Genomic DNA, 18,693 nt, shown 5'->3' with positions numbered 1-18,693 from the left:
CTCTCAACCTTCCTCATGGGAGGCCGGGATGTGAACTCTCAACCTTCCTCATGGGAGGCCGGGATGTGAACTCTCAACCTTCCTCATGGGAGGCCGGGATGTGAACTCTCAACCTTCCTCATGGGAGGCCGGGATGTGAACTCTCAACCTTCCTCACGGGAGGCCGGCATCTTATCCTCTAGGCCATTGTTCCCGTCATTTCATGCATTTTAAAAAGTTAAAAGGAACATTGACACTGCTGTTCATGGATACTGTTAGACTGTTGGAAGAATTATCTTACACGTCACTGTACCTATATTGCTGCAAAAATGCAGTATAAAGTCTCACATTATCCCACTATGAATGTGACTGTCCTGTTAGATTGAACAAAGAATAATGTCACTCTATGTTTACTTTTTTCACTATAAGTTGCCATTCTGTCAACATTCCCACCTCTCTTTCGTAACTCTAATACCTTTCCTACATGAATAATCCTCTATTCACAAGTTGTTTTTGAAATAATAAATTGTTTCATCACTTCAGGGTGTGCTCACCAAGGCTCACCATCATGTTCACCATATTGTCACCAAATTCATACCAGGGATCGCGCTAGCTTTTTAAAAAACGCGTAAGTCATACGCAACGAAACGAAAAAAATGCGTCACGGACCAATATTTTTGCGTACTACGAAAACAAGTACAGACACAAACAAAACACGCACGAAAGACTTAAAGACACTCCTTACCTAAATACGGCGAGTTTTCCTGTCGAACTCCGCGCACGCCTGTCGAATAACACCCCTGCTGTCTCCAACCTTCGGGCCTTGCGAATTTGTTTCCCGCTCTAATACGACTAGACACACTTTCTGCCTTTTGGAAGCGCGAGATGGGAGAGCAGCTAATGTCTGTTTCATTATCCGACAAGACATTATCTGGTAATACCCTCGTTACGTTCGTTTGCGATACTTCGATGCAAAAAGAAACGGACTTTAGTTTTGACGCGCAGATTTCATGTGTGTCGTCACTTCTCGAGCCCTATAGTCAGTTTCAGGATCGGGTGATTATTAAGTCAGAGCAAAAGCGCTGCCTGAAGACAAGAAAAAGTTACAATATTTTTGCGTATGGCTTACGCGGCGCGGCGAAAAAAACGCGTCAGCGACTTTTAAAATGCGTCAAATACGCAAAAATCGTGCGTAAACGCGATCCCTGTCATACTTCTGTCATTATTCCATATTATTCACCAGAAGCACAGGGTTCGCTATTGCAAGTGAAATGATAGAAGTCGTAGATATAAACTTTGTTTTACTACAAGCAGTTGCAAGCTCTGAGCCTGTGTCACCAAGTGATGAAACCGCGCTGGATAATCACATTCTGGCACAACAAATGATTACATCACGGTTTATAGCCAGTGATTGTGCTAGCTACAATCAAAGCCGAATATGTAGTTATTTTTTAAGAATTTTCGCTCTCAAAGGAACTTGTCATTCTGTTACCCTAATCTGTCAAACATAATCAAAACACAGTGATTGTATAATACATATTTATAAGGAAAAAGATCAGTTAAAGCCACACTCAGCCTCCCATAAACCATCTGTTTCTGATCCCTGAGCCTCCCGAGCTTTTACAGACAGTAATAATAATAAAACATTCTTTTATAGCGCTGTTCACCGCCAAATGGCAGTCTTATGGCGCTTTACATTAGACATTAAAGTTTAACATTTTACATATAAAAAGTTTTCTCGTAAGAAATAACATACAAGCATTAAAAACAATTCATAGACAACGACCACTTATAGTTATATAAGATAATCTAGAAAAATTGTTTTTAAAAAGATGATAAAACCACGTAAGATAAGTAATAGACACATAGTTACACATAAAAAGTCTATCAATAAAACAGAACTCACATAAAAGCGTACAGATCTAAAACAGAACGAAGATGTAACACAGACTGTGGGGCAACAAATTAAACAACTAACAACAGGCATACTGTATTTTAGTACACTCTTTGCCTGCAATTTATGTTCCTTATATGGTCAAACGCGTCTTTTTTCATTTCCATACAAGGTAAAAGGTGGTGTAAAGCTGTGGAAAAACCCAGAAAACCATTGTGTAAATATCTGCGCATGTGCTTTGAAGAGCTAAAACATTGTGTATTTCTGAGCATGCGCACTCATGGTGAAAACTAGTCAAAATTCACTGTACGTCTAATTTTAGCTGCGCACGAATCTTCAAACGCTTGGCTTGGAAACAACAATACACCAGTTAACAGTTCCGCGGCCATTTTAGATCTCGCACATGCGCACTTCTTTTATCGCGAGCAGATTCGACCTATTTCCTTTTCCGGGTGATGCGCATATCGTTTTTCGGCATGTTTATGTCTTTTTCCTTTTCCGGTTGATTTCACCACATGCGCAGATCGTGTTATTCGCCCACGTCTCTACGCAAGGGACACTACTCCGGCGCACTACTCCACGCGTTGAAAGGGGGAAATATTTTCTTCAGTACAAGTAGTCTTTATGAATAAACAATTAACAAGAAGGACGTTGTAAATTCCTTACATTCAATGCAGATAAAATAAGAAATATGTTTGACGAACTTGTTCTGTTCTTATTCACATGACAAAATATGTGAAGATCGAGAGATGTTATTAAACAAGAGGCGAAGCCATCAAGGCTCACGTAAGAAATCGACAAACAGTAACACAAACTCAATCACTCCGTCACACATACACACACACACACACACACACACACACACACACACACACACACACACACACACACAGAAAGAGCATAGGTGAAACTGTGCAAGAAAGCGAGACACTAGATCTAGATCTGTCTGTCTGCATGTACACACACACACACACACACACACACACACACACACACACACACACACACACACACACACACACACACACACACACACACAGAAAGAGCATAGGTGAAACTGTGCAAGAAAGCGAGACACTAGATCTATCTGCATGTAGCCTACTTACAGGGACACGACTGCCAACTAGTCTCGGCCCGCTCAAAATAATAATGACCGAGACTTTCAGTACTTCCTTCGCGTGACGTCTAACCCTCTTACGTCATAATGTGACGTCAATGTAATGTGACGTCTTCAAATGTTAGAGTTTCTACCACAGACATACACACGCACGCACGCACGCACATACGCACGCACGCACAGACAGACAAAGTTACGATCGCATAGGCTACACTTACGTGAGCCAAAAACCGTGTTCCAGGCAACTCGCAAACAGATAACCGCTGTGTACTTCACCATAACCCAACGCAAAGGAAACATGACACACTACTATTTGGCATACCTTTTTGCATTCATTGAACTTTCCCCAATAAATTCGGCTCACATCAGTCGTACTAAAAGTTTGTCAAAACACGACACACAGGCGATAACAAATGCCCACCTGAATGGTGGTTCGGCGCAACCACACACTAACGACCGTCGAGGCACGTAATGAATTTTGCAATCTTCCGACCACCATTTTTTAAGTCGGTTACTCCCATTACTGCAACAAATAACACAGCATGTTAACGCCATCGCTAATTTGGATGTAACGTGAGGTTTTTGTTATAACGTAGAGGAAAACACACCGTCCCGTTCAATTGCTTCCATCACGTTGAGCAGACGATGCAGCGGTTGCTCGTCGAAATTTCTCGTCCAACCAAAATCGCTTTGGGTATCACGTGAGTTTTCCTTCTTTGTACCATGTAAGTGCCGATCCAAAGAAAGTCTCTCGGGATTCCCAACGTGAGTTATAAATAGAACATTGTGTAATCTCTATATAATACTACATTAGGACTTTTAAACCCAATACACATTAAAACATAGAATTCAATGCTTCATACAATACAGGCATTAATAGGCTTACTAATAGTTAATATTTTATAAACAACAACCAGATACATATGATCCTCTAGAAGGTTTAAAAACAACCAGTCAACAAGCAAACTTATCATTCAGCACATTCACTCACAAGTCACAGTACAAACATACTTCCATTTGAACACTTACCGCTCAGGAGCATCCTGGCTGCTTTCCGTTGAGAGTGAGACATTTTCAAACAATTTATTTTGTGCAGTTAGAAAAGGATGTACTATAAAACAAATCCGAAGCCTCGATTTGGCGCTAGTACTAACTTTTAAAATCTAAATGATAAATTGACAGCATGTGAGACAAACATTCTTAAATCATAAAATGATTTTTTTTTCATCAAGACAAGATCAGTACAATTCGAATTTTTTTAAGTTTGAAAAAAGGGAGCCCAGAAGCAGTTCATGCAAGGTCGTGTTTGCCCAAGCAGACGATTTTTCTGCATATCGCCAGTTTCTTTGAACGGTCAACCGCCACCGCTCAGTTCGTGCCACATGCAGTCGTTTGTTGCATTTTAGATTCAGAGGTACACAATAACCGCTATTGCAGATACAGCGAGTCGCATTGAAACCACAATCTGACGACTTAATTCATCACGTATGTGAAAAAGGGAAAGTGGGTCACACGGGTCCACGATAGCTCTGGGGTTGAGTAAACCACGAGAATTGGTGTGTGGTTTATGCATGCTAAATAGCCATTCAAACGAACTGTGTCATTTAATGCTGTTAAATGCTAGTGCAAGTGTGTTCCATAAGGTTAGAATTGCTTATTTCTTGAAAGATGCCATCGTTCTGTAAACCTCATCTGAGGCGGAGTGAGGCTTTAAACTAAATTTCAAGCGGTATGTCTGACCTATTGCCGATTTCACTTCTGGTATTTTGAGATATTTTCCGGTCAAACTTCGGAAATTTCTATAATGAAATCCCTATTTATAACCACACCTTTCATTGTTCACCTTTATCCTGTGTCCAACAGCTGATGACGAGCAGGATTAAGTTCCGCAGGAAGCCAGAAGCCCCTTCCATCCCGTCCCAGGGCCAGGCTTACGGGTACGAGGAGCGCGATGACGGTAGCCTCAAGAAACAGAACGCTCCCAAGAAAGACAACAGCATTGGACCTGCTTTCTACAACCCCGCAATGGTGAGTTGCAATGTGGGCAAAATGTTGCTTTGACATGATTTTTTGTGTGACTTATGGTTTCTACAAACCAGTTATTCTTTAAACAAATTTGTGTGTGACCTTAAATGGCATACAAAGTTGGAATGAAATGACACGGGAATGAAAGGGAATTGGGGTCAGAAATTTGTTGCAGTAACTTGTTGGCTAAGTTTAGTTTCCAGTAATCACTTATTTTTATGGAATGGTTTGTATGGTGACTTATTTTTTCTAGTAACCACTTATTCTTATTATGATGATTTGTTTGACGTGTAAGGGTTTTAGCAACCACTTATTTCTATGTGTTGATTTATTGTGTGACTTCTGATTTCTAGTAATCCATTATTCGTTTCTGATCAGCTCTCTTTAGTATTGACTGGCTGACTGAACTTTATTATATACAGAGTTTATTGAGGTAGTTGGAGTTTGTGAGGTAGTTGGAGTTAAAAGTGTAGGTTTCTCAGCTATATTCACTCTGTTTTTAGTTTCCATGTTCTGTCTTTCTTTTCTTGAACCCTAATTGATTTCAAGTCCCTGGATAAAATATAAGAACAAATTAAGCACCACATTAGCAACATATTATAAATATGACAAAACCCTGAGCACCTCCCTCCGTAAAACAAATAGAAACAACAACAAACCTTTTGAAAATCATTGTGTATTCCGAGATGAAGGCGTTTTTATGATGCGCAATTATTCACGCTCATGTAACCTCGAGCTGTGTTTGATAACATACAACGTCAGTGGACTCAGTGTGTTTGTCCATAAATCAGCCCTTCGGCCCTCAACCCTATGGAGAAGGAAAGAGATACTCATTTCATAATGGGTGCGCGGGATTTTCCACTCACCCCTCTTATTGGGTTTAAACCCTCTAAATGCGATTTCACACCGGCCATCCATACAACGAGTTATCAAATTTTCATTGAACGTGCGCTTGTGTGCCAGTCAATAGTATTGAGGGAGTATTGGATGACATCCGTGGTTGAAATGAACGGGGTTGGGGGAGTGGTAGAGAGAACAACAGAAAGCGACAGAATGAACAAATCACAGCGAAGTGAGAGCAAGGAACTGAGGAGATGGTGTAGAGACTGAGACGGAAACAACAATGGGGGTTGGAGGGGCAAATCAGAAAAGGGAGCCAGATGGAAACAAAAACAACTAATGGAGAGTCGGGCCAGGAAGGCGGGGTGTGGAGAGGAGGAACTTGGACAAAAAGATAAAAGACAAAGATTATGAAACGTGATCGCATGACTGTCATCGCGCAGATGGTTTATTCTGTTAATAGTGCATGCGTCCAAGATGTGCCAGAGCCACCCGCAAAAAAATCTGCAACTGTAATGATATATTATTTGTGAGAGAAAAAAAAGCAAAAGGAAGAGAAGATACAAGGTAGTGGTGGCGAAAAGATGAGGTCAAAATAGAACAAAAACGAAAGGAAACTAGCACTCACGTTCATCCTCACAGATGGTGGGGAAAGAAACTGCGTAGTACTGGTCTGGTTCAGGCCTGAGGATGAAAAGACTCTTGTTGGGAGTGTTGACGCCAATTTCTGGGGACCACGGTTTTAAGCCATCGCATAGAAGAGCATCTTTTTAGCACCAACATACCAGGAATAAAGACTCTCTCTCTCTCTCTCTCTCTCTCTCTCTCTCTCTCTCTCTCTCTCTCTCTCTCTCTCTCTGAATAAAAACGGAGTTGTCCATATTTACTTTTGATGATGATGTTGTTGAGCAGATTATCTTCCAGTGCGAGTTTTCTCTCGCGGCAGTCACTACATTTAATTTTAATTCCTTTGTAAGCAGTGCACAGAAAGTTGGAAAGACTCAATGTTAAAAGTTGCAGTGGAGATTTAACGTAGGCAGGTCCCCTAGTTTAAGGTCGGCGATAACAGTTACAGCAACCCCAGTCCACCACAACCCTAGGCTACAACTAGTCCCCCTTTAGCTGACGACAAGCACCGGGCGAGACATTTTCACGCCTGCGTGAGCAGCCCCAGGAATCCTACGATAAACTCGTAAAATGACCGACAAATCGTGTACATAGGCCCAGCGAATCCGGTCCTCAACCCTCTCGTCGTGTGTCCAGGGGTGTTAGAAATTAGCTTTTTGTGTGCAGGCAGAGGTGATAAAATGTTGGTACCAATTACGCTGAAAAGCTGGGGCTGTGTCACTTGGCGTCGTGCCAGCAGGGGACAGACCGATAAAACAGTGGCAGCCTTGAATTCTTCTAATAGTGCCACCACAGGGGTTGCATTGTATCCAAAGATTGCTTTCAGCATATGCAGATTTAGTTTAGCTCTGTGTGTGATTTTCGGGAAGATTTTTGTAAGGAATTCAGATTTGTATTAACCCTTAAATTTATTTTAATAACCTAATTGCTGCGGAGGTAATTTGTTTTTATATTCATGAATGAAAAACTCACTTTGCGGAGACGATTATTCTGTAGTATGCATATGCATCCATTTTTTCAAGCTAAGGTTCAGTCGAATAAGGGTTGCTTTGATAGTCTTCTGCATAGTTTTGTATGCTTTTTGTTTGTTTGTTGTTGTTTGCTTTAGCAGCATGCTCAACAGTGAATAACAAGAAAATTCCCATTTCAATTGAAACAACATAGTTACATTCGTATGCGTACGAACACACACACACACATACACACGCACAATCACACACACACACACACACACACACACACACGCGTGCGCGCACGAAAGAAACCAAGAAACGCCGCGCGACAAGGCATACACAACCGGTTCTATCCTCCCCCAACACCCCCTTCTCTGTATATACTCACACACCATCAGTCCTCAAAATGTACACTTGTGTTTAGAATCCAATTTCTTTTCCGCCACCACTATCAGATTCTTTTTCTCCCCAGAATTCCTCCCCCCTCTCTCTTTCTCTCTCTCTCTCTCTCTCTCTCTCTCTTTCTCTCTCTCTCTCTTTCTCTCTCTCTCCCCCTCTCTCTCTCTCAGCTTTCTTCCAGTATGGTGCCAGGCCCGACCACCGCTCGGCAAATTCATAACGCGCGACATTTTGCATCAGTTCGCTCTGACAGGCAACTCCAGGGGAGCAGGCAGTAATCAAGACAGAAGATGGAACAAATTCAAAGAGAAGTTTCCAACTTTGGCCATGGGAAATTCTGCGGCAAAAACTCGGCATAAGTAGAAGGGGTTGGTGGTGGTATGAGGTGGAGGATATGGTAACAGGGGAAGGGTGTGAAATGCAAAGGGAAGGGGGGGGGGGGGGGGCCTTTTCGAGGTATCGGCGATAACATTAAATTTCGAACTTTGCGGTCGCTTGTTGTCACGTGAGCTATGGCAAATGTGTGTGTGTGTGTGTGTGTGTGAGCGTGTAGGAGCGTGTGTGTGTGTGTCAGCATGTGTGTGTTTCAGCGTATGTGTCAGCGTGTGTGTATGTGTGCGAGAAAAAGAGAGAGACCCAGACAAACAGACAAAGTGAGAGAAAGACATATACAGACAGACAGAGACATAAACATAGCTCGCTCTAGGTGAAAGGTTTTTCTACTTTCAAAACATCAGTGAATATTGACAGTGAAGGTTCGACATGCACACGCACGAAAGCAGCGGAAGACTCTCACTCGTATTGGTAGCAAGTTGACTGCAAATCTGCCTCACAAAAACTATACTTGTTTCACTGCTCAGTTGATATGATGCTTATTCACAGGCTTGGTGATGGGAGAAGCGAAAGGGAAGGTGGTGGAGACTTTTGGGAGCATTTTTTCTTCTTCTTTTTTCGTTGAAGAGGGCAGGGGAGAGGTGAGGAGGGTTAGGTCTGGGGCAGGTGGTGTGGATATGGAAGAGAAGGTAGTGCGGGGCAGGTGGTGTGGATATGGAAGAGAAGGTAGTGCGGGGCAGGTGGTGTGGATATGGAAGAGAAGGTAGTGCGGGGCAGGTTTGGAGTGGGCTTCTCCAAAAAAGATCACCTCATGTGGATTTAATGGAGAAAGTCACACTCCATTAAATAACGAGTTTGTGAAACTCGTGTCGCCCTTTTCATTTTCTATTTCTTTTTCTTTCCGTGTGTGTGTGTGCTTCTTGGTTTGCGTATCCTTTTGCCCACTCATTTGTATATTGACATCGCTATCAGCGTACATTCCGTTTGAAAGCAACTTGTGATAGCTTTGAGTCAGTTTTCTTGAAGGAAAATATTTGTTGTTGTTGAAAATCTCAAACGCAGAAAGAATACCTTCGCATATCGAGTTACTTTCGCACCAATTCTCTCTCTCTCTCTCTCTCTCTCTCTCTCTCTCTCTCTCTCTCTCTCTCTCTCTCTCTCTCTCTCTCTCTCTCTGTGACTGGTCTAGTCGGTTTTTTTCTTGACCTACTTGCTTTGCCCTAATCTGCTACGTGCTGACTTGCCTTGCTGTACACTGTACAATACAGCGCTTGTCAGCAAAATGACTTGCTTCACGTGCTTTCTCCTGGCCGGCCTTTCCAGGGAAATAGTAAACCTCTGATGGCTTCCATTCTTTATGCAAGCTTGGTATTGTAAATCTTGGAGGCATTTTGATTGAATCTTCACGGTGTGTGTCTCAACAGCCCGACGCCAAGGCGACCCAGCTGTACCGCGGCGTGTTCTTCGGCAAACTGTCTTCGAAGCGAACGGACTTTGGCGGGAAGGGTGGGCCTGGGCCAGGGGACTACGACCCCTTCAAGAACGTGGGCACGCGCGCCGAGAACGCCAACATCGGCCACGAAGAGGAGGTAGTAGCCCAGCGCTATGAGACCAGGATCCCGCGATACAACGAGGCCATCGTCAAGGATACCGAGAAGAAGGTCAGTGTAGGGATATGTTGGGGCTGTAGAAGGGTTGTGTGTTTGATGGGGGGGGGGGGGGGGTGCTGGCGAGGAGAGGCCAAGGATGGTGAGCACAAGACAGTGTCCAACTTGGTGGGAGCCAAGCGGTCGGTCGAATTGGTTGAAACATATAAATTTCAACCAATGGGACCCTGTACCAGGGTCCCTTCCAGTTAGGCACTTTTTTGAGCACAGCCTCCCGGCCCCATGATGACCATCGTCAAGGACACAGAGAAGAAGGTCAGTATAGAGATGGTTTTAGGGCTGGGGACTAGCGATGAGATGCCAGGGTACCGTGCTACAATCACACTATCTTCAAAGACTTCGACCAAAAAGGTCAGTGGCAGGATATAAGCACAATCCAAGTATGTCGCATTCCAAATATCTGCTAGTTGCGGATGATAAATGTTCGAATCCACGATGATTGGAATGGCACATAATGAGGGTTGAGGGTTGAGACTAATGTGCCTGAACGGATTTCAAGACAGTTGATACATAAAATGATATCACTAAAGACGGAAATACCGCAAAGTTGGGAGGACTTGCCTTATTTTCTCTTTGTCAGTAAGAACAGACGCCCTTACAGCGATGATTATTGAATACACTGAAACGTATAGTTTTTTTATGTCAGATCTAACGTACTGAAGTTCTATACTAGCGCGTGTATGCGTGAATGTAGCGTATTAGTGGTAAAATAACTTCACATTTTGCAACCAAGTGCTTCTAAACGCCGTGACTCAGCTGAGCAAAACTACTCTCACCAGTCAAGCATTCGTATGAATCAATGCTTATACCTTTCCCTTTTCATAATGATTGATCAAATGCCATAACGTGATAAAGAACAAATAGCTTGTGTTTGTGCCTGCCCTTTTATTGGCATGTTTGCCCAGGCAGCGCACGCTTTCACCACTTGGCGTAGTATTGAAACGAGAGCTATCATGCCCCTTGTTAAAACACTGCCGCAGATACACGCGCTTTGCAGCTCTTTGCCATAATTGCACAAAAGCGTTGCTCCATGCAGTGAAGGCCCTGTGTTTGCCTATATTTGCACAGCGTAGCTAAACAGTGCTGCCTCCTAATCAATCTTGAAAAGGACCCCAGACTGTGGTGTGTGCAGTGTGGAATGTAGGTTTGGGCGACCTTATCTCAAAGGCAGATTTCTCTCAGTAAACAGTTTATTCCCCTTTGCCACCAAAACACCCAGAGCTTTTGACAAGTTTTCTCTGTCCTTCGCTGAGGGTTAAATTAGCTAAACCTGTTTATTTGTGTGCGCGTTTATTTTAGTTTTATGTTATTTTTGTGTGCATTTTGTAGGGGATAGGGGGATCAAAACATTAACATAATCAGATGTTTTCCCCATCGTGAAACCGTATTCGTCATTCCTCTCTCTGTTCAGATCAGCGGTGTTCCACGTGCGACCGTATCGTTGTCACCGTGATAAATGGTGGCAGTCTCGGTCCTCTGTCTTTCTGTTTTCCATACTAAGATTTACTTCAATTAGGTCATGAGTATCTTTGAGGCCTTCGCGAAAAGTGTGTTACAAGTTATGTTGATGCAGTCAGTCTGTGGTGTAGTGGTGTGCAGGCGTTGTGGGAAATAGAGAGGTCCTAAATTACTGTGCATATTTTCAGCCTAAAAAACAATGCAGCCAAAACGTGAGCTGTAAATCTCTGCAATCGCAAGTACATTACCCCGAATTGTCAGAACAAAACACTTCTTCTTCTTCTTCTTCTTGGCGTTCGCAGAGGTTACACGATCAGTCCAGCACTGGTGATAAATGTTGTCGTTTTCTCCAACTCCTGTCGACTGCCATATAGTTTGGTCTGCAAGGGAGTTGGTGACGACCACACTTCTTTTCGTTCCTCATCTAGTAAGGGACATCGCTGTAAGATGTGTTCCGCTGTTTGGTCTTCTTGACCGCAGGCACAGGTTGGTGATGGCGCCAGCTTGAACTTTTGGTTCATGTGAGCATTGAGCCTGTTGTGGCCAGTACGCAGCCTGATGAGGTTGACTTGCTGCTCTCTGGACAATCTCAGAACAAAACACAAACTAACACATTCCAAAACCGTTTTGTTTGCCAACACTTCAGTTTGTAATGGCTCAATTGTAGTATAGTGAGGGACATCATCTTTTACCTCTGAATTGTTTCTATCCCACACCTATCTCGTCTGATACACGCACTCAGTTTTGAGACTCTCTCTGGCTTGTCTGTGTTGACCCTCTATCCACCTTAACCCGCTGTTTTGACACTCTATCCACCCCGTAACCCGCCCCACCCCCATCCCTGAAAAAGCACTTTTTTTTCGAGACAAGACGTTTTGTAGTTGCGGTCACGTCAAGACTGGCGTTTTTGAGGATGGCGAGGGTACGGGTATTTCTCTGCCTCAAACAGCTCGCCGGTGTTGACACTGGTGGTTACTGGTGGCCCACAGGGACAGGCCGCGCCGTGCCTCCGTCCCCTGGCTTGTTGTGAGAGAGGCGGCAAAGACAAACTACACGACTTCCCCCGCTGGATGGGGGCATTGCATGCAGATGCAGGCCTGGCCGACGCATCAAAGACCCGGCTTCCTTTGTCTGCAAGCCGCGGCCCTTGATGACACTCGTGGGGGACAGGAAGCTTTCACCAAGATGCCAGACCTTCTTACACAACCAGTCGGCTTTCCGCAAAATATTACCCATCTTTTTCGTCTTCTTTTTCTTTTTGTCTTTTCTTGTGTGCATACCCATTGCCCTTTTGCTAAGACGTTGATCACTTTAAAACATTTACCTCCTGTTCTTCATTTGAGATCCTTTGGTCATTTCCACTTGACGTCAGTGAGTTATTTAGACTTATCGTGCTGGTTGCATTAAAAATCGTGCTGATTCGACATGTTCGGCCGCGAAAGTCGCTGAGTATGATCAGCATTGTCGATACTATAGAGTGCTTTACTCAAAAGTCTTGCGGCCTGGAAGCTATCAGGCGGCTCACAAAGGCGCTAGCCAAAGGCACAACAAGTCTCTGTGCTTACACAATCTGTCGGCTACACATTCTGTGGATCAGCCTCCCTCCTTCTGTTTGCTTTGCAAGAAAGGTGACTTCATTCTCTGAGGGTGTCTAGTCTTCAAAGGTGCGAACACGGAGTAAACACGAAACCACACACAACGGAAATTTCTCTGAAGGACACATCAAAAGATCGTATGGATAAGCGATCTAGCATGTGGTCAAGGCAGCTTATGATTCACCAAAGAAGAAGAAGAAGATAAACAATAAGAAGAACAAGATTAGAAGAAGAAATTAAGAAAGGACACGGAAGAGGTGGTGGAGTAAAAGAGCTGAAAAGGTTGAGAGCACGGAAGCCAAAAACAATGGAAGACAAAAAGGAAGACGATTTTTAGGACAAAAAAGACAAAAACGAATAATGGCCCGTTTCTTGCAGCCGCCCTGGTTCCTCCCTTCACCTTATCATCATCAAAACCATCGTGTCGCTTTTTAAGACCGACATTGCAGAACACATTTCACTTCACAGACTTGTTAAAGGTTCTACCCGCCCTCGTCGCGTGGGTTCTAGCAGAGGCTAAGACCGCATTAGGTCTGAAATTCTCCGGGGCGGAGCCCGTTTCTTTTCTTCGCTCTCCTGTCACCCATAAAATCGGGTCAATACGCGGCTGCATTACGTCTGCAAATTCTCCGGGGGATCCGAGTCTTGTCGCTGGCCAATGACCCATAAAATCGGCACACACGACGGTGGCACTGCCTGGCGGGGAGCTGACCGTGGTGCACGTGTCTCCTCACTAAAAGGTCCATACTGTGGGTTCATGTTGGTGGAAAATGTACAACTGTGTTAGGTCCTGTGGGAGGACAAGAGAAATTAGGGTTTTATCTTTTTGCAGCCAGCCGTGAGAATTGGTCACACCACCACTTTGGTGTCGAGACAGGCTTCACGCGATTGTCTGTTGTGGCTGTCGTTATTAGTCTGCTTTTATATCTTCCTGGTACTTTACACAAAGTTTGCCGACTGGTTATGGCGCCCGAAGTATCAACGCATCTGTCTCATCTTTGGCATAAATGGGCAAGATCTGGTAAAAATGACCGACTAATCGTTTTCAAAGAATGGGCATTTGAAATTGAAAGATGTAATTGTTTGAAAAAGTATATGCCTGGATAATACATTTGTCGCTGCATGGTGGTGGGAATGGTGGATTCGGTTCAAGACTGCCTCCACCCCGCCCACCCCTCCCCCTTCCCCCTCCCCATTTGTGTTTGGAAGAAGAGAATGATCCACATAGGGACCATTCTTCAAGTTGTAGGTCAGCTTCCAATGACTTACAGTGGGGCAGTCGGGCTTGCTTAACTTTTGAATTGTAGTTGATGGTCTTTAGTATTTGTGCTTCTTTATGAAGTGTATTGATCTCCACCCTTGTCGATATCGCCCTTCCATTACCTTGTGCAGCTCAGTTTGGTCACTGCGCAGGGTAACTGCAAGCTCGGTGAAAGTGGGTGATACTATTCGTTTGAACAAAGAAAGCGATAGCTAACTCACGTGTCTTCCATTCATCACCGGCGCCTCAGTCCAGAGGTCAGCGCATCATGACAAGGCTTGGGCACGTGGGAGCCGTGAGACAGAACGAATGGACAAGACCTTCTCCCAGTTGGCCCTCTGATCAAGATTTAAAACCTGCCCAACCCCGACCACAGCCGCTATAATTTCAATCTTAAGGAATGGTTTAAATTTTGGCAGTGACTCACAAAAGAATACCCTTGTGATTGCAGCAGAGGGAATAACGATGGACGGACTGGGATGGGGAGGGGGGAGGGGCGGGCTTGGGGGGGGGGGGGGGCGTTGTGAGAGGTGAGAGCGTGCAACAGCTTTTAATGGCAGTGTTGCTTCCACAAGGAGCGTTGACATCATGAACCATAAATTTTCTCCACGAGACGGGGGAAATGTCACGGGGATGCTTGATTAATCAAGCGTTCAAATGGTGTTAAAACAAAGGGGAACGAAACTGATGGCAAATTGAACGAACTTTGCCTTGCGCGCTTCCCTAATCTTCTCTGTTACTGCCAATAAATTATTGTTAGGAACGTGCGCTGGCACACACATGCTTGCACGAAATACACACACACACACACACACACACACACACACACACTCTCTCTCTCTCTCTCTCTCTCTCTCTCTCATATCAAGGAGCGACAACCTTCCTGTGTTTCCACATCTTCAAAAAAGAAACGATCGCCTACTATTTTTACATCCTCCCCCGCTTTGATCTAATTTGCATAAAAAAAGAGTGAGGTAGATTTGCATAAGGAGACTAGGCCCCAAGGCCAGGGGATTGAGGTGATTGAAAACAGAGCGCGCTCATGCGACACCTTAAACTGAGGGGACCCTAGACAAGTGTTAGGAGATTGACCAAGAAGGAGGGCCCTGTGATTGGATCACAATTTCCACATTAGCCATTTCTTTTTCCCCCAACCAGCAGGGTGACTCACTCGCGTCATCCTTCAAACGGGGCATAAATGTTTCGGATCCCGGCCTTTATTAGTGTTTGTGTTTTCCATTAAGATTGGTCCTTGTCGGACAGCCTTAAGACAATTGGCAGCCCCTGCGAGTTGCCATCCGCGGGTCGGCACTGATTCTGAGTAATTGCCGGATCATGTTCTTTCGTGGCGGCCGATGATGTTTATGCTGCATGTTAGTGTGTAACTCACTGCATCTCACTTGTTATCCATGGTTCTGCATGGCATCGCTGTCAATTTGTTTAGTAAAATGTTAAAGTTTTACTTATCTGGTTCTGACAGACTTTGGCAAAGATGTCCTTAACCTAAATAAAAGGCTGGCTGCCATTAAAGCTGATCATAAAAAGAGACACGATGTTTTTTCTTTCTATTCTTTTTTAAAAGAGTAGCATTACACACACGGGCAAAATAAAGCAACGTAGTACAGTTCTGGGCACGGCGAAGAAGCACTGAAGAATAGTACTCTAGTGGCCAAATCAACACTTGTGTTTCACGACTTTCTTTATGATAATCATGCATGCCAAACGCTGCAAGAGGGAAAGGTTGCCGCAACGTCCAGGTACGTACGGGGGTGGCGTCAGAAAGGGCGCCCGGTGTAAGCAGAAATAGAATCATCCTTCTTAATCAAGGTGTCATATCTGAGCTTCACAAAACGGTGGAGACGATGTCAGTTATTGGTGCGACAGAGTATAGATTAAAAGTTGTGTCGCCATGGCACGAAAAATGAGTGAGTCATATTTAACACTTTTTTTCAAAAATCAAATGAATATTCTTGAAAAATCGTGATTTTAAATACTTCTCACTGTTTCCTCCCCGACTCTGTATTTTGGCGTCTAGTACTTAAAAGGTAAACAGTGATCGACAAGAAGAAGAAGAAGAAAAAGGTAAACAACACTTTTTTCTTTCTTTCTTTTCTTTCTTTCTTTCTTTCTTTCTTTCTCTACCTCTCTGTCTCTGTCTCTGTCTGTCTGTCTGTCTGTCTGTCTGTCTGTCTGTCTGTCTGTCTGTCTCTCTTCTTTCTTTCTCTACCTCTCTGTCTCTGTCTGTCAGTGTCTGTCTGTCTGTCTGTCTGTCTGTCTGTCTGTCTCTCTCTCTCTCTCTCTCTCTCTCTCTCTCTCTCAACCAGACAAAAACATCAGATTTCTCCACTCAAACTAAATCTTACTATTGGTACGCAATCAATTGAACAAGTTCAACAGCATCGCGTTTTAGGGGTAATTCCTGATTGTGAATTCAAGTGGCAGGCACAATTACAGCATATTTGCAAGAAAGTAGCCAAGAACGTTAACTTTTCCTCCTATCCAAGTTAAAACAATATACCGACAGAAGGACTCTGGAAATGTTCCACCATGCTCATGTAATGCCTCACATTAATTATGTTTCGACGCTCTGGGATGGCAGCAGTGATGTCCACTATCGTCGCTCGGCCAAACTCATCGTAAAGGATAATGCCTCAACAGATATGAAATTAAAAATGCTTAACTTTCTTCCACTGGAAAAGCATCTCAAGTTAAACAAAGCCATTTTCATGCATAAATTGTATTAAGGTAAAGTGCCGATTTACATTACATCATTATTTAATAAAGCTACCCACAGATATGGGTCGGTCAACTTGATCCCACCAATTCCACGAATTGACCTGTATAAGACCAGTCTTGCTTTTTCGGGTACTTCAGTTTGGAATTCACTTCCATCATCCTTTAAGCACTTAAAGTCATTAAAAAGTTTTAAAAAATGTGTTAAAAACCACTTAATGTCTGAGTAGTTTAACGCCTTTTGACTTACCACACTTAGTATTACGTCAAAAATATGCTGTGCATTGTATATTCTGAACATATTTTTGTTACACTATTGCTACATGTTCGATTGCTACCAGCTTGTATTTATAATTACCTGCATAGTATGCATTTGATTTTATGAATAACCACATATGTATGCTCTTCATGCCTCATCTTCATCATCATCATCATCGTCATCATCATCATCATCGTCATCTTTATTATCACGTTTTTCAACCTCCTTTTGTTGGTTAACTCTTTAACTTTTTAATTTCTAATTTTTTAATTATATAATTGTGTGTCTATGCGTCCCAAGGACAGATTGTAAGAAAAGGCGTAGCATTAAATCTTAATCCTTGTTAAATAAAGTTCAATTCAATTCAATTCAATTCTCTCTCTCTCTCTCTCTCTCTCTCTCTCTCTCTCTCTCTCTCTCTCTCTCTCTCTCTCTCTCTCTCTCTCTCTCTCTCTCCATTTTTTTTCTTTTTTGCACATCAGTCTTTTGATGACATTATCTTTCATGAAAATACGATTGTGGTTTTTTTCTTGCAGAACATCCCTGGTCCGGGCAAGTACGAGATTCGAGGTCAGTTTGACCCGCAGCCGCCCAAGATCAACACAGAGGGCATGGAGGTGGAACATCCGCCTTTCGGCTCACAGGCAAAGGTATAGTCGTCATTTAATCTCTCGTTTTCCATCCTTGGTTTACTCTCGCTCTCTCTCTCTCTCTCTCTCTCTCTCTCTCTCTCTCTCTCTCTCTCTCTCTCTCTTCTCTCTCTCTCTCTCCTATTCTCTCTCAATCTCTCTCTCTGTCTTTCTCTCTCTCAATTCAATTCAATTCTCTCTCTCTCTCTCTCTCTCTCTCTCTCTCTCAATTCATTCAATTCTCTCTCTCTCTTTCTCTCTCTCTCTCTCTCTTTCTCTCTATCTCAATTCAATTCTCTCTCTCTCTCTCTCTCTCTCTCTCTCTCTCTCTCTCTCTCTCTCTCTCTCTCTCTCTCTTTTTTTGAGTAGCTGCTTCGAGTGTCATATAAAAAGAGGGCGATGGAAAGTTGCTGCAAACGTTTATAAAAGCTTGGCTTTTTCTACATTTACAGAAAAGTCTCAGTGATGTTTGAATCTCTTGTCTGTAAAGGTGTAAATATCTTCAGTGTATTAGCATGTTTGGAATATTTTTTATCAAGCTAACGGCTTGAACTTGCCTGCGCAAGGATGCGGTATTTGCGCTTAAGCACATTTTATTTGCCGGTCATAATCTGAATAAATTGTTCTGCTGCAAAAAGTTGGTTTTTTGTTCATATAATTCTGAAAGAAATGTGCTTTTGAAGTATAGCCGATCTGCATCTGTGCGCTCAGATTATGTTATATGTTTTTATCCGGGTAACATCTAACATAATTCATTGTCGAAAATGTTTAAGAGGAACACATTTACTCAGCCTGGGAATAAGAGCTGAAAGCGGTGTTCATCTGAGATTGTGTTCATAGTATACCTCGTTTTGAAGTCAAAGATGACCTTTTGTAAGGACTTCTATGAACCAAGTCCAATTTTATTGAAAGGCCAAGGCAGCA

At 43.3% G+C, this 18,693-nt stretch overlaps 2 protein-coding genes across 7 annotated transcripts in view; both read left to right on the top strand.

Moving 5' to 3' along the window:
* The window catches only part of LOC138955311 (netrin receptor UNC5C-like), a 508,460-nt gene that overhangs the window by 6,827 nt on the left and 482,940 nt on the right, over positions 1–18,693 (top strand). The gene's annotated exons all lie outside the window — the stretch shown is intronic.
* Positions 1–18,693, top strand: part of LOC138959074 (sperm-tail PG-rich repeat-containing protein 2-like) — a 99,028-nt gene that overhangs the window by 4,363 nt on the left and 75,972 nt on the right. Inside the window, exons 5-7 of the mRNA XM_070330421.1 lie at positions 4,854–5,018; positions 9,592–9,828; positions 17,677–17,790. Coding sequence (XP_070186522.1) covers positions 4,854–5,018; positions 9,592–9,828; positions 17,677–17,790 — 516 coding nt within the window. The remainder of the gene's footprint in view (positions 1–4,853; positions 5,019–9,591; positions 9,829–17,676; positions 17,791–18,693) is intronic.

The sequence above is a fragment of the Littorina saxatilis genome, linkage group LG2 (genome assembly GCF_037325665.1).
Source record: "Littorina saxatilis isolate snail1 linkage group LG2, US_GU_Lsax_2.0, whole genome shotgun sequence".
Taxonomy (NCBI): Eukaryota; Metazoa; Mollusca; class Gastropoda; order Littorinimorpha; family Littorinidae; genus Littorina; species Littorina saxatilis.
The sequence above is the reverse complement of the archived record's forward strand: the minus strand, read 5'-3'. Positions and strand labels throughout refer to the sequence as shown.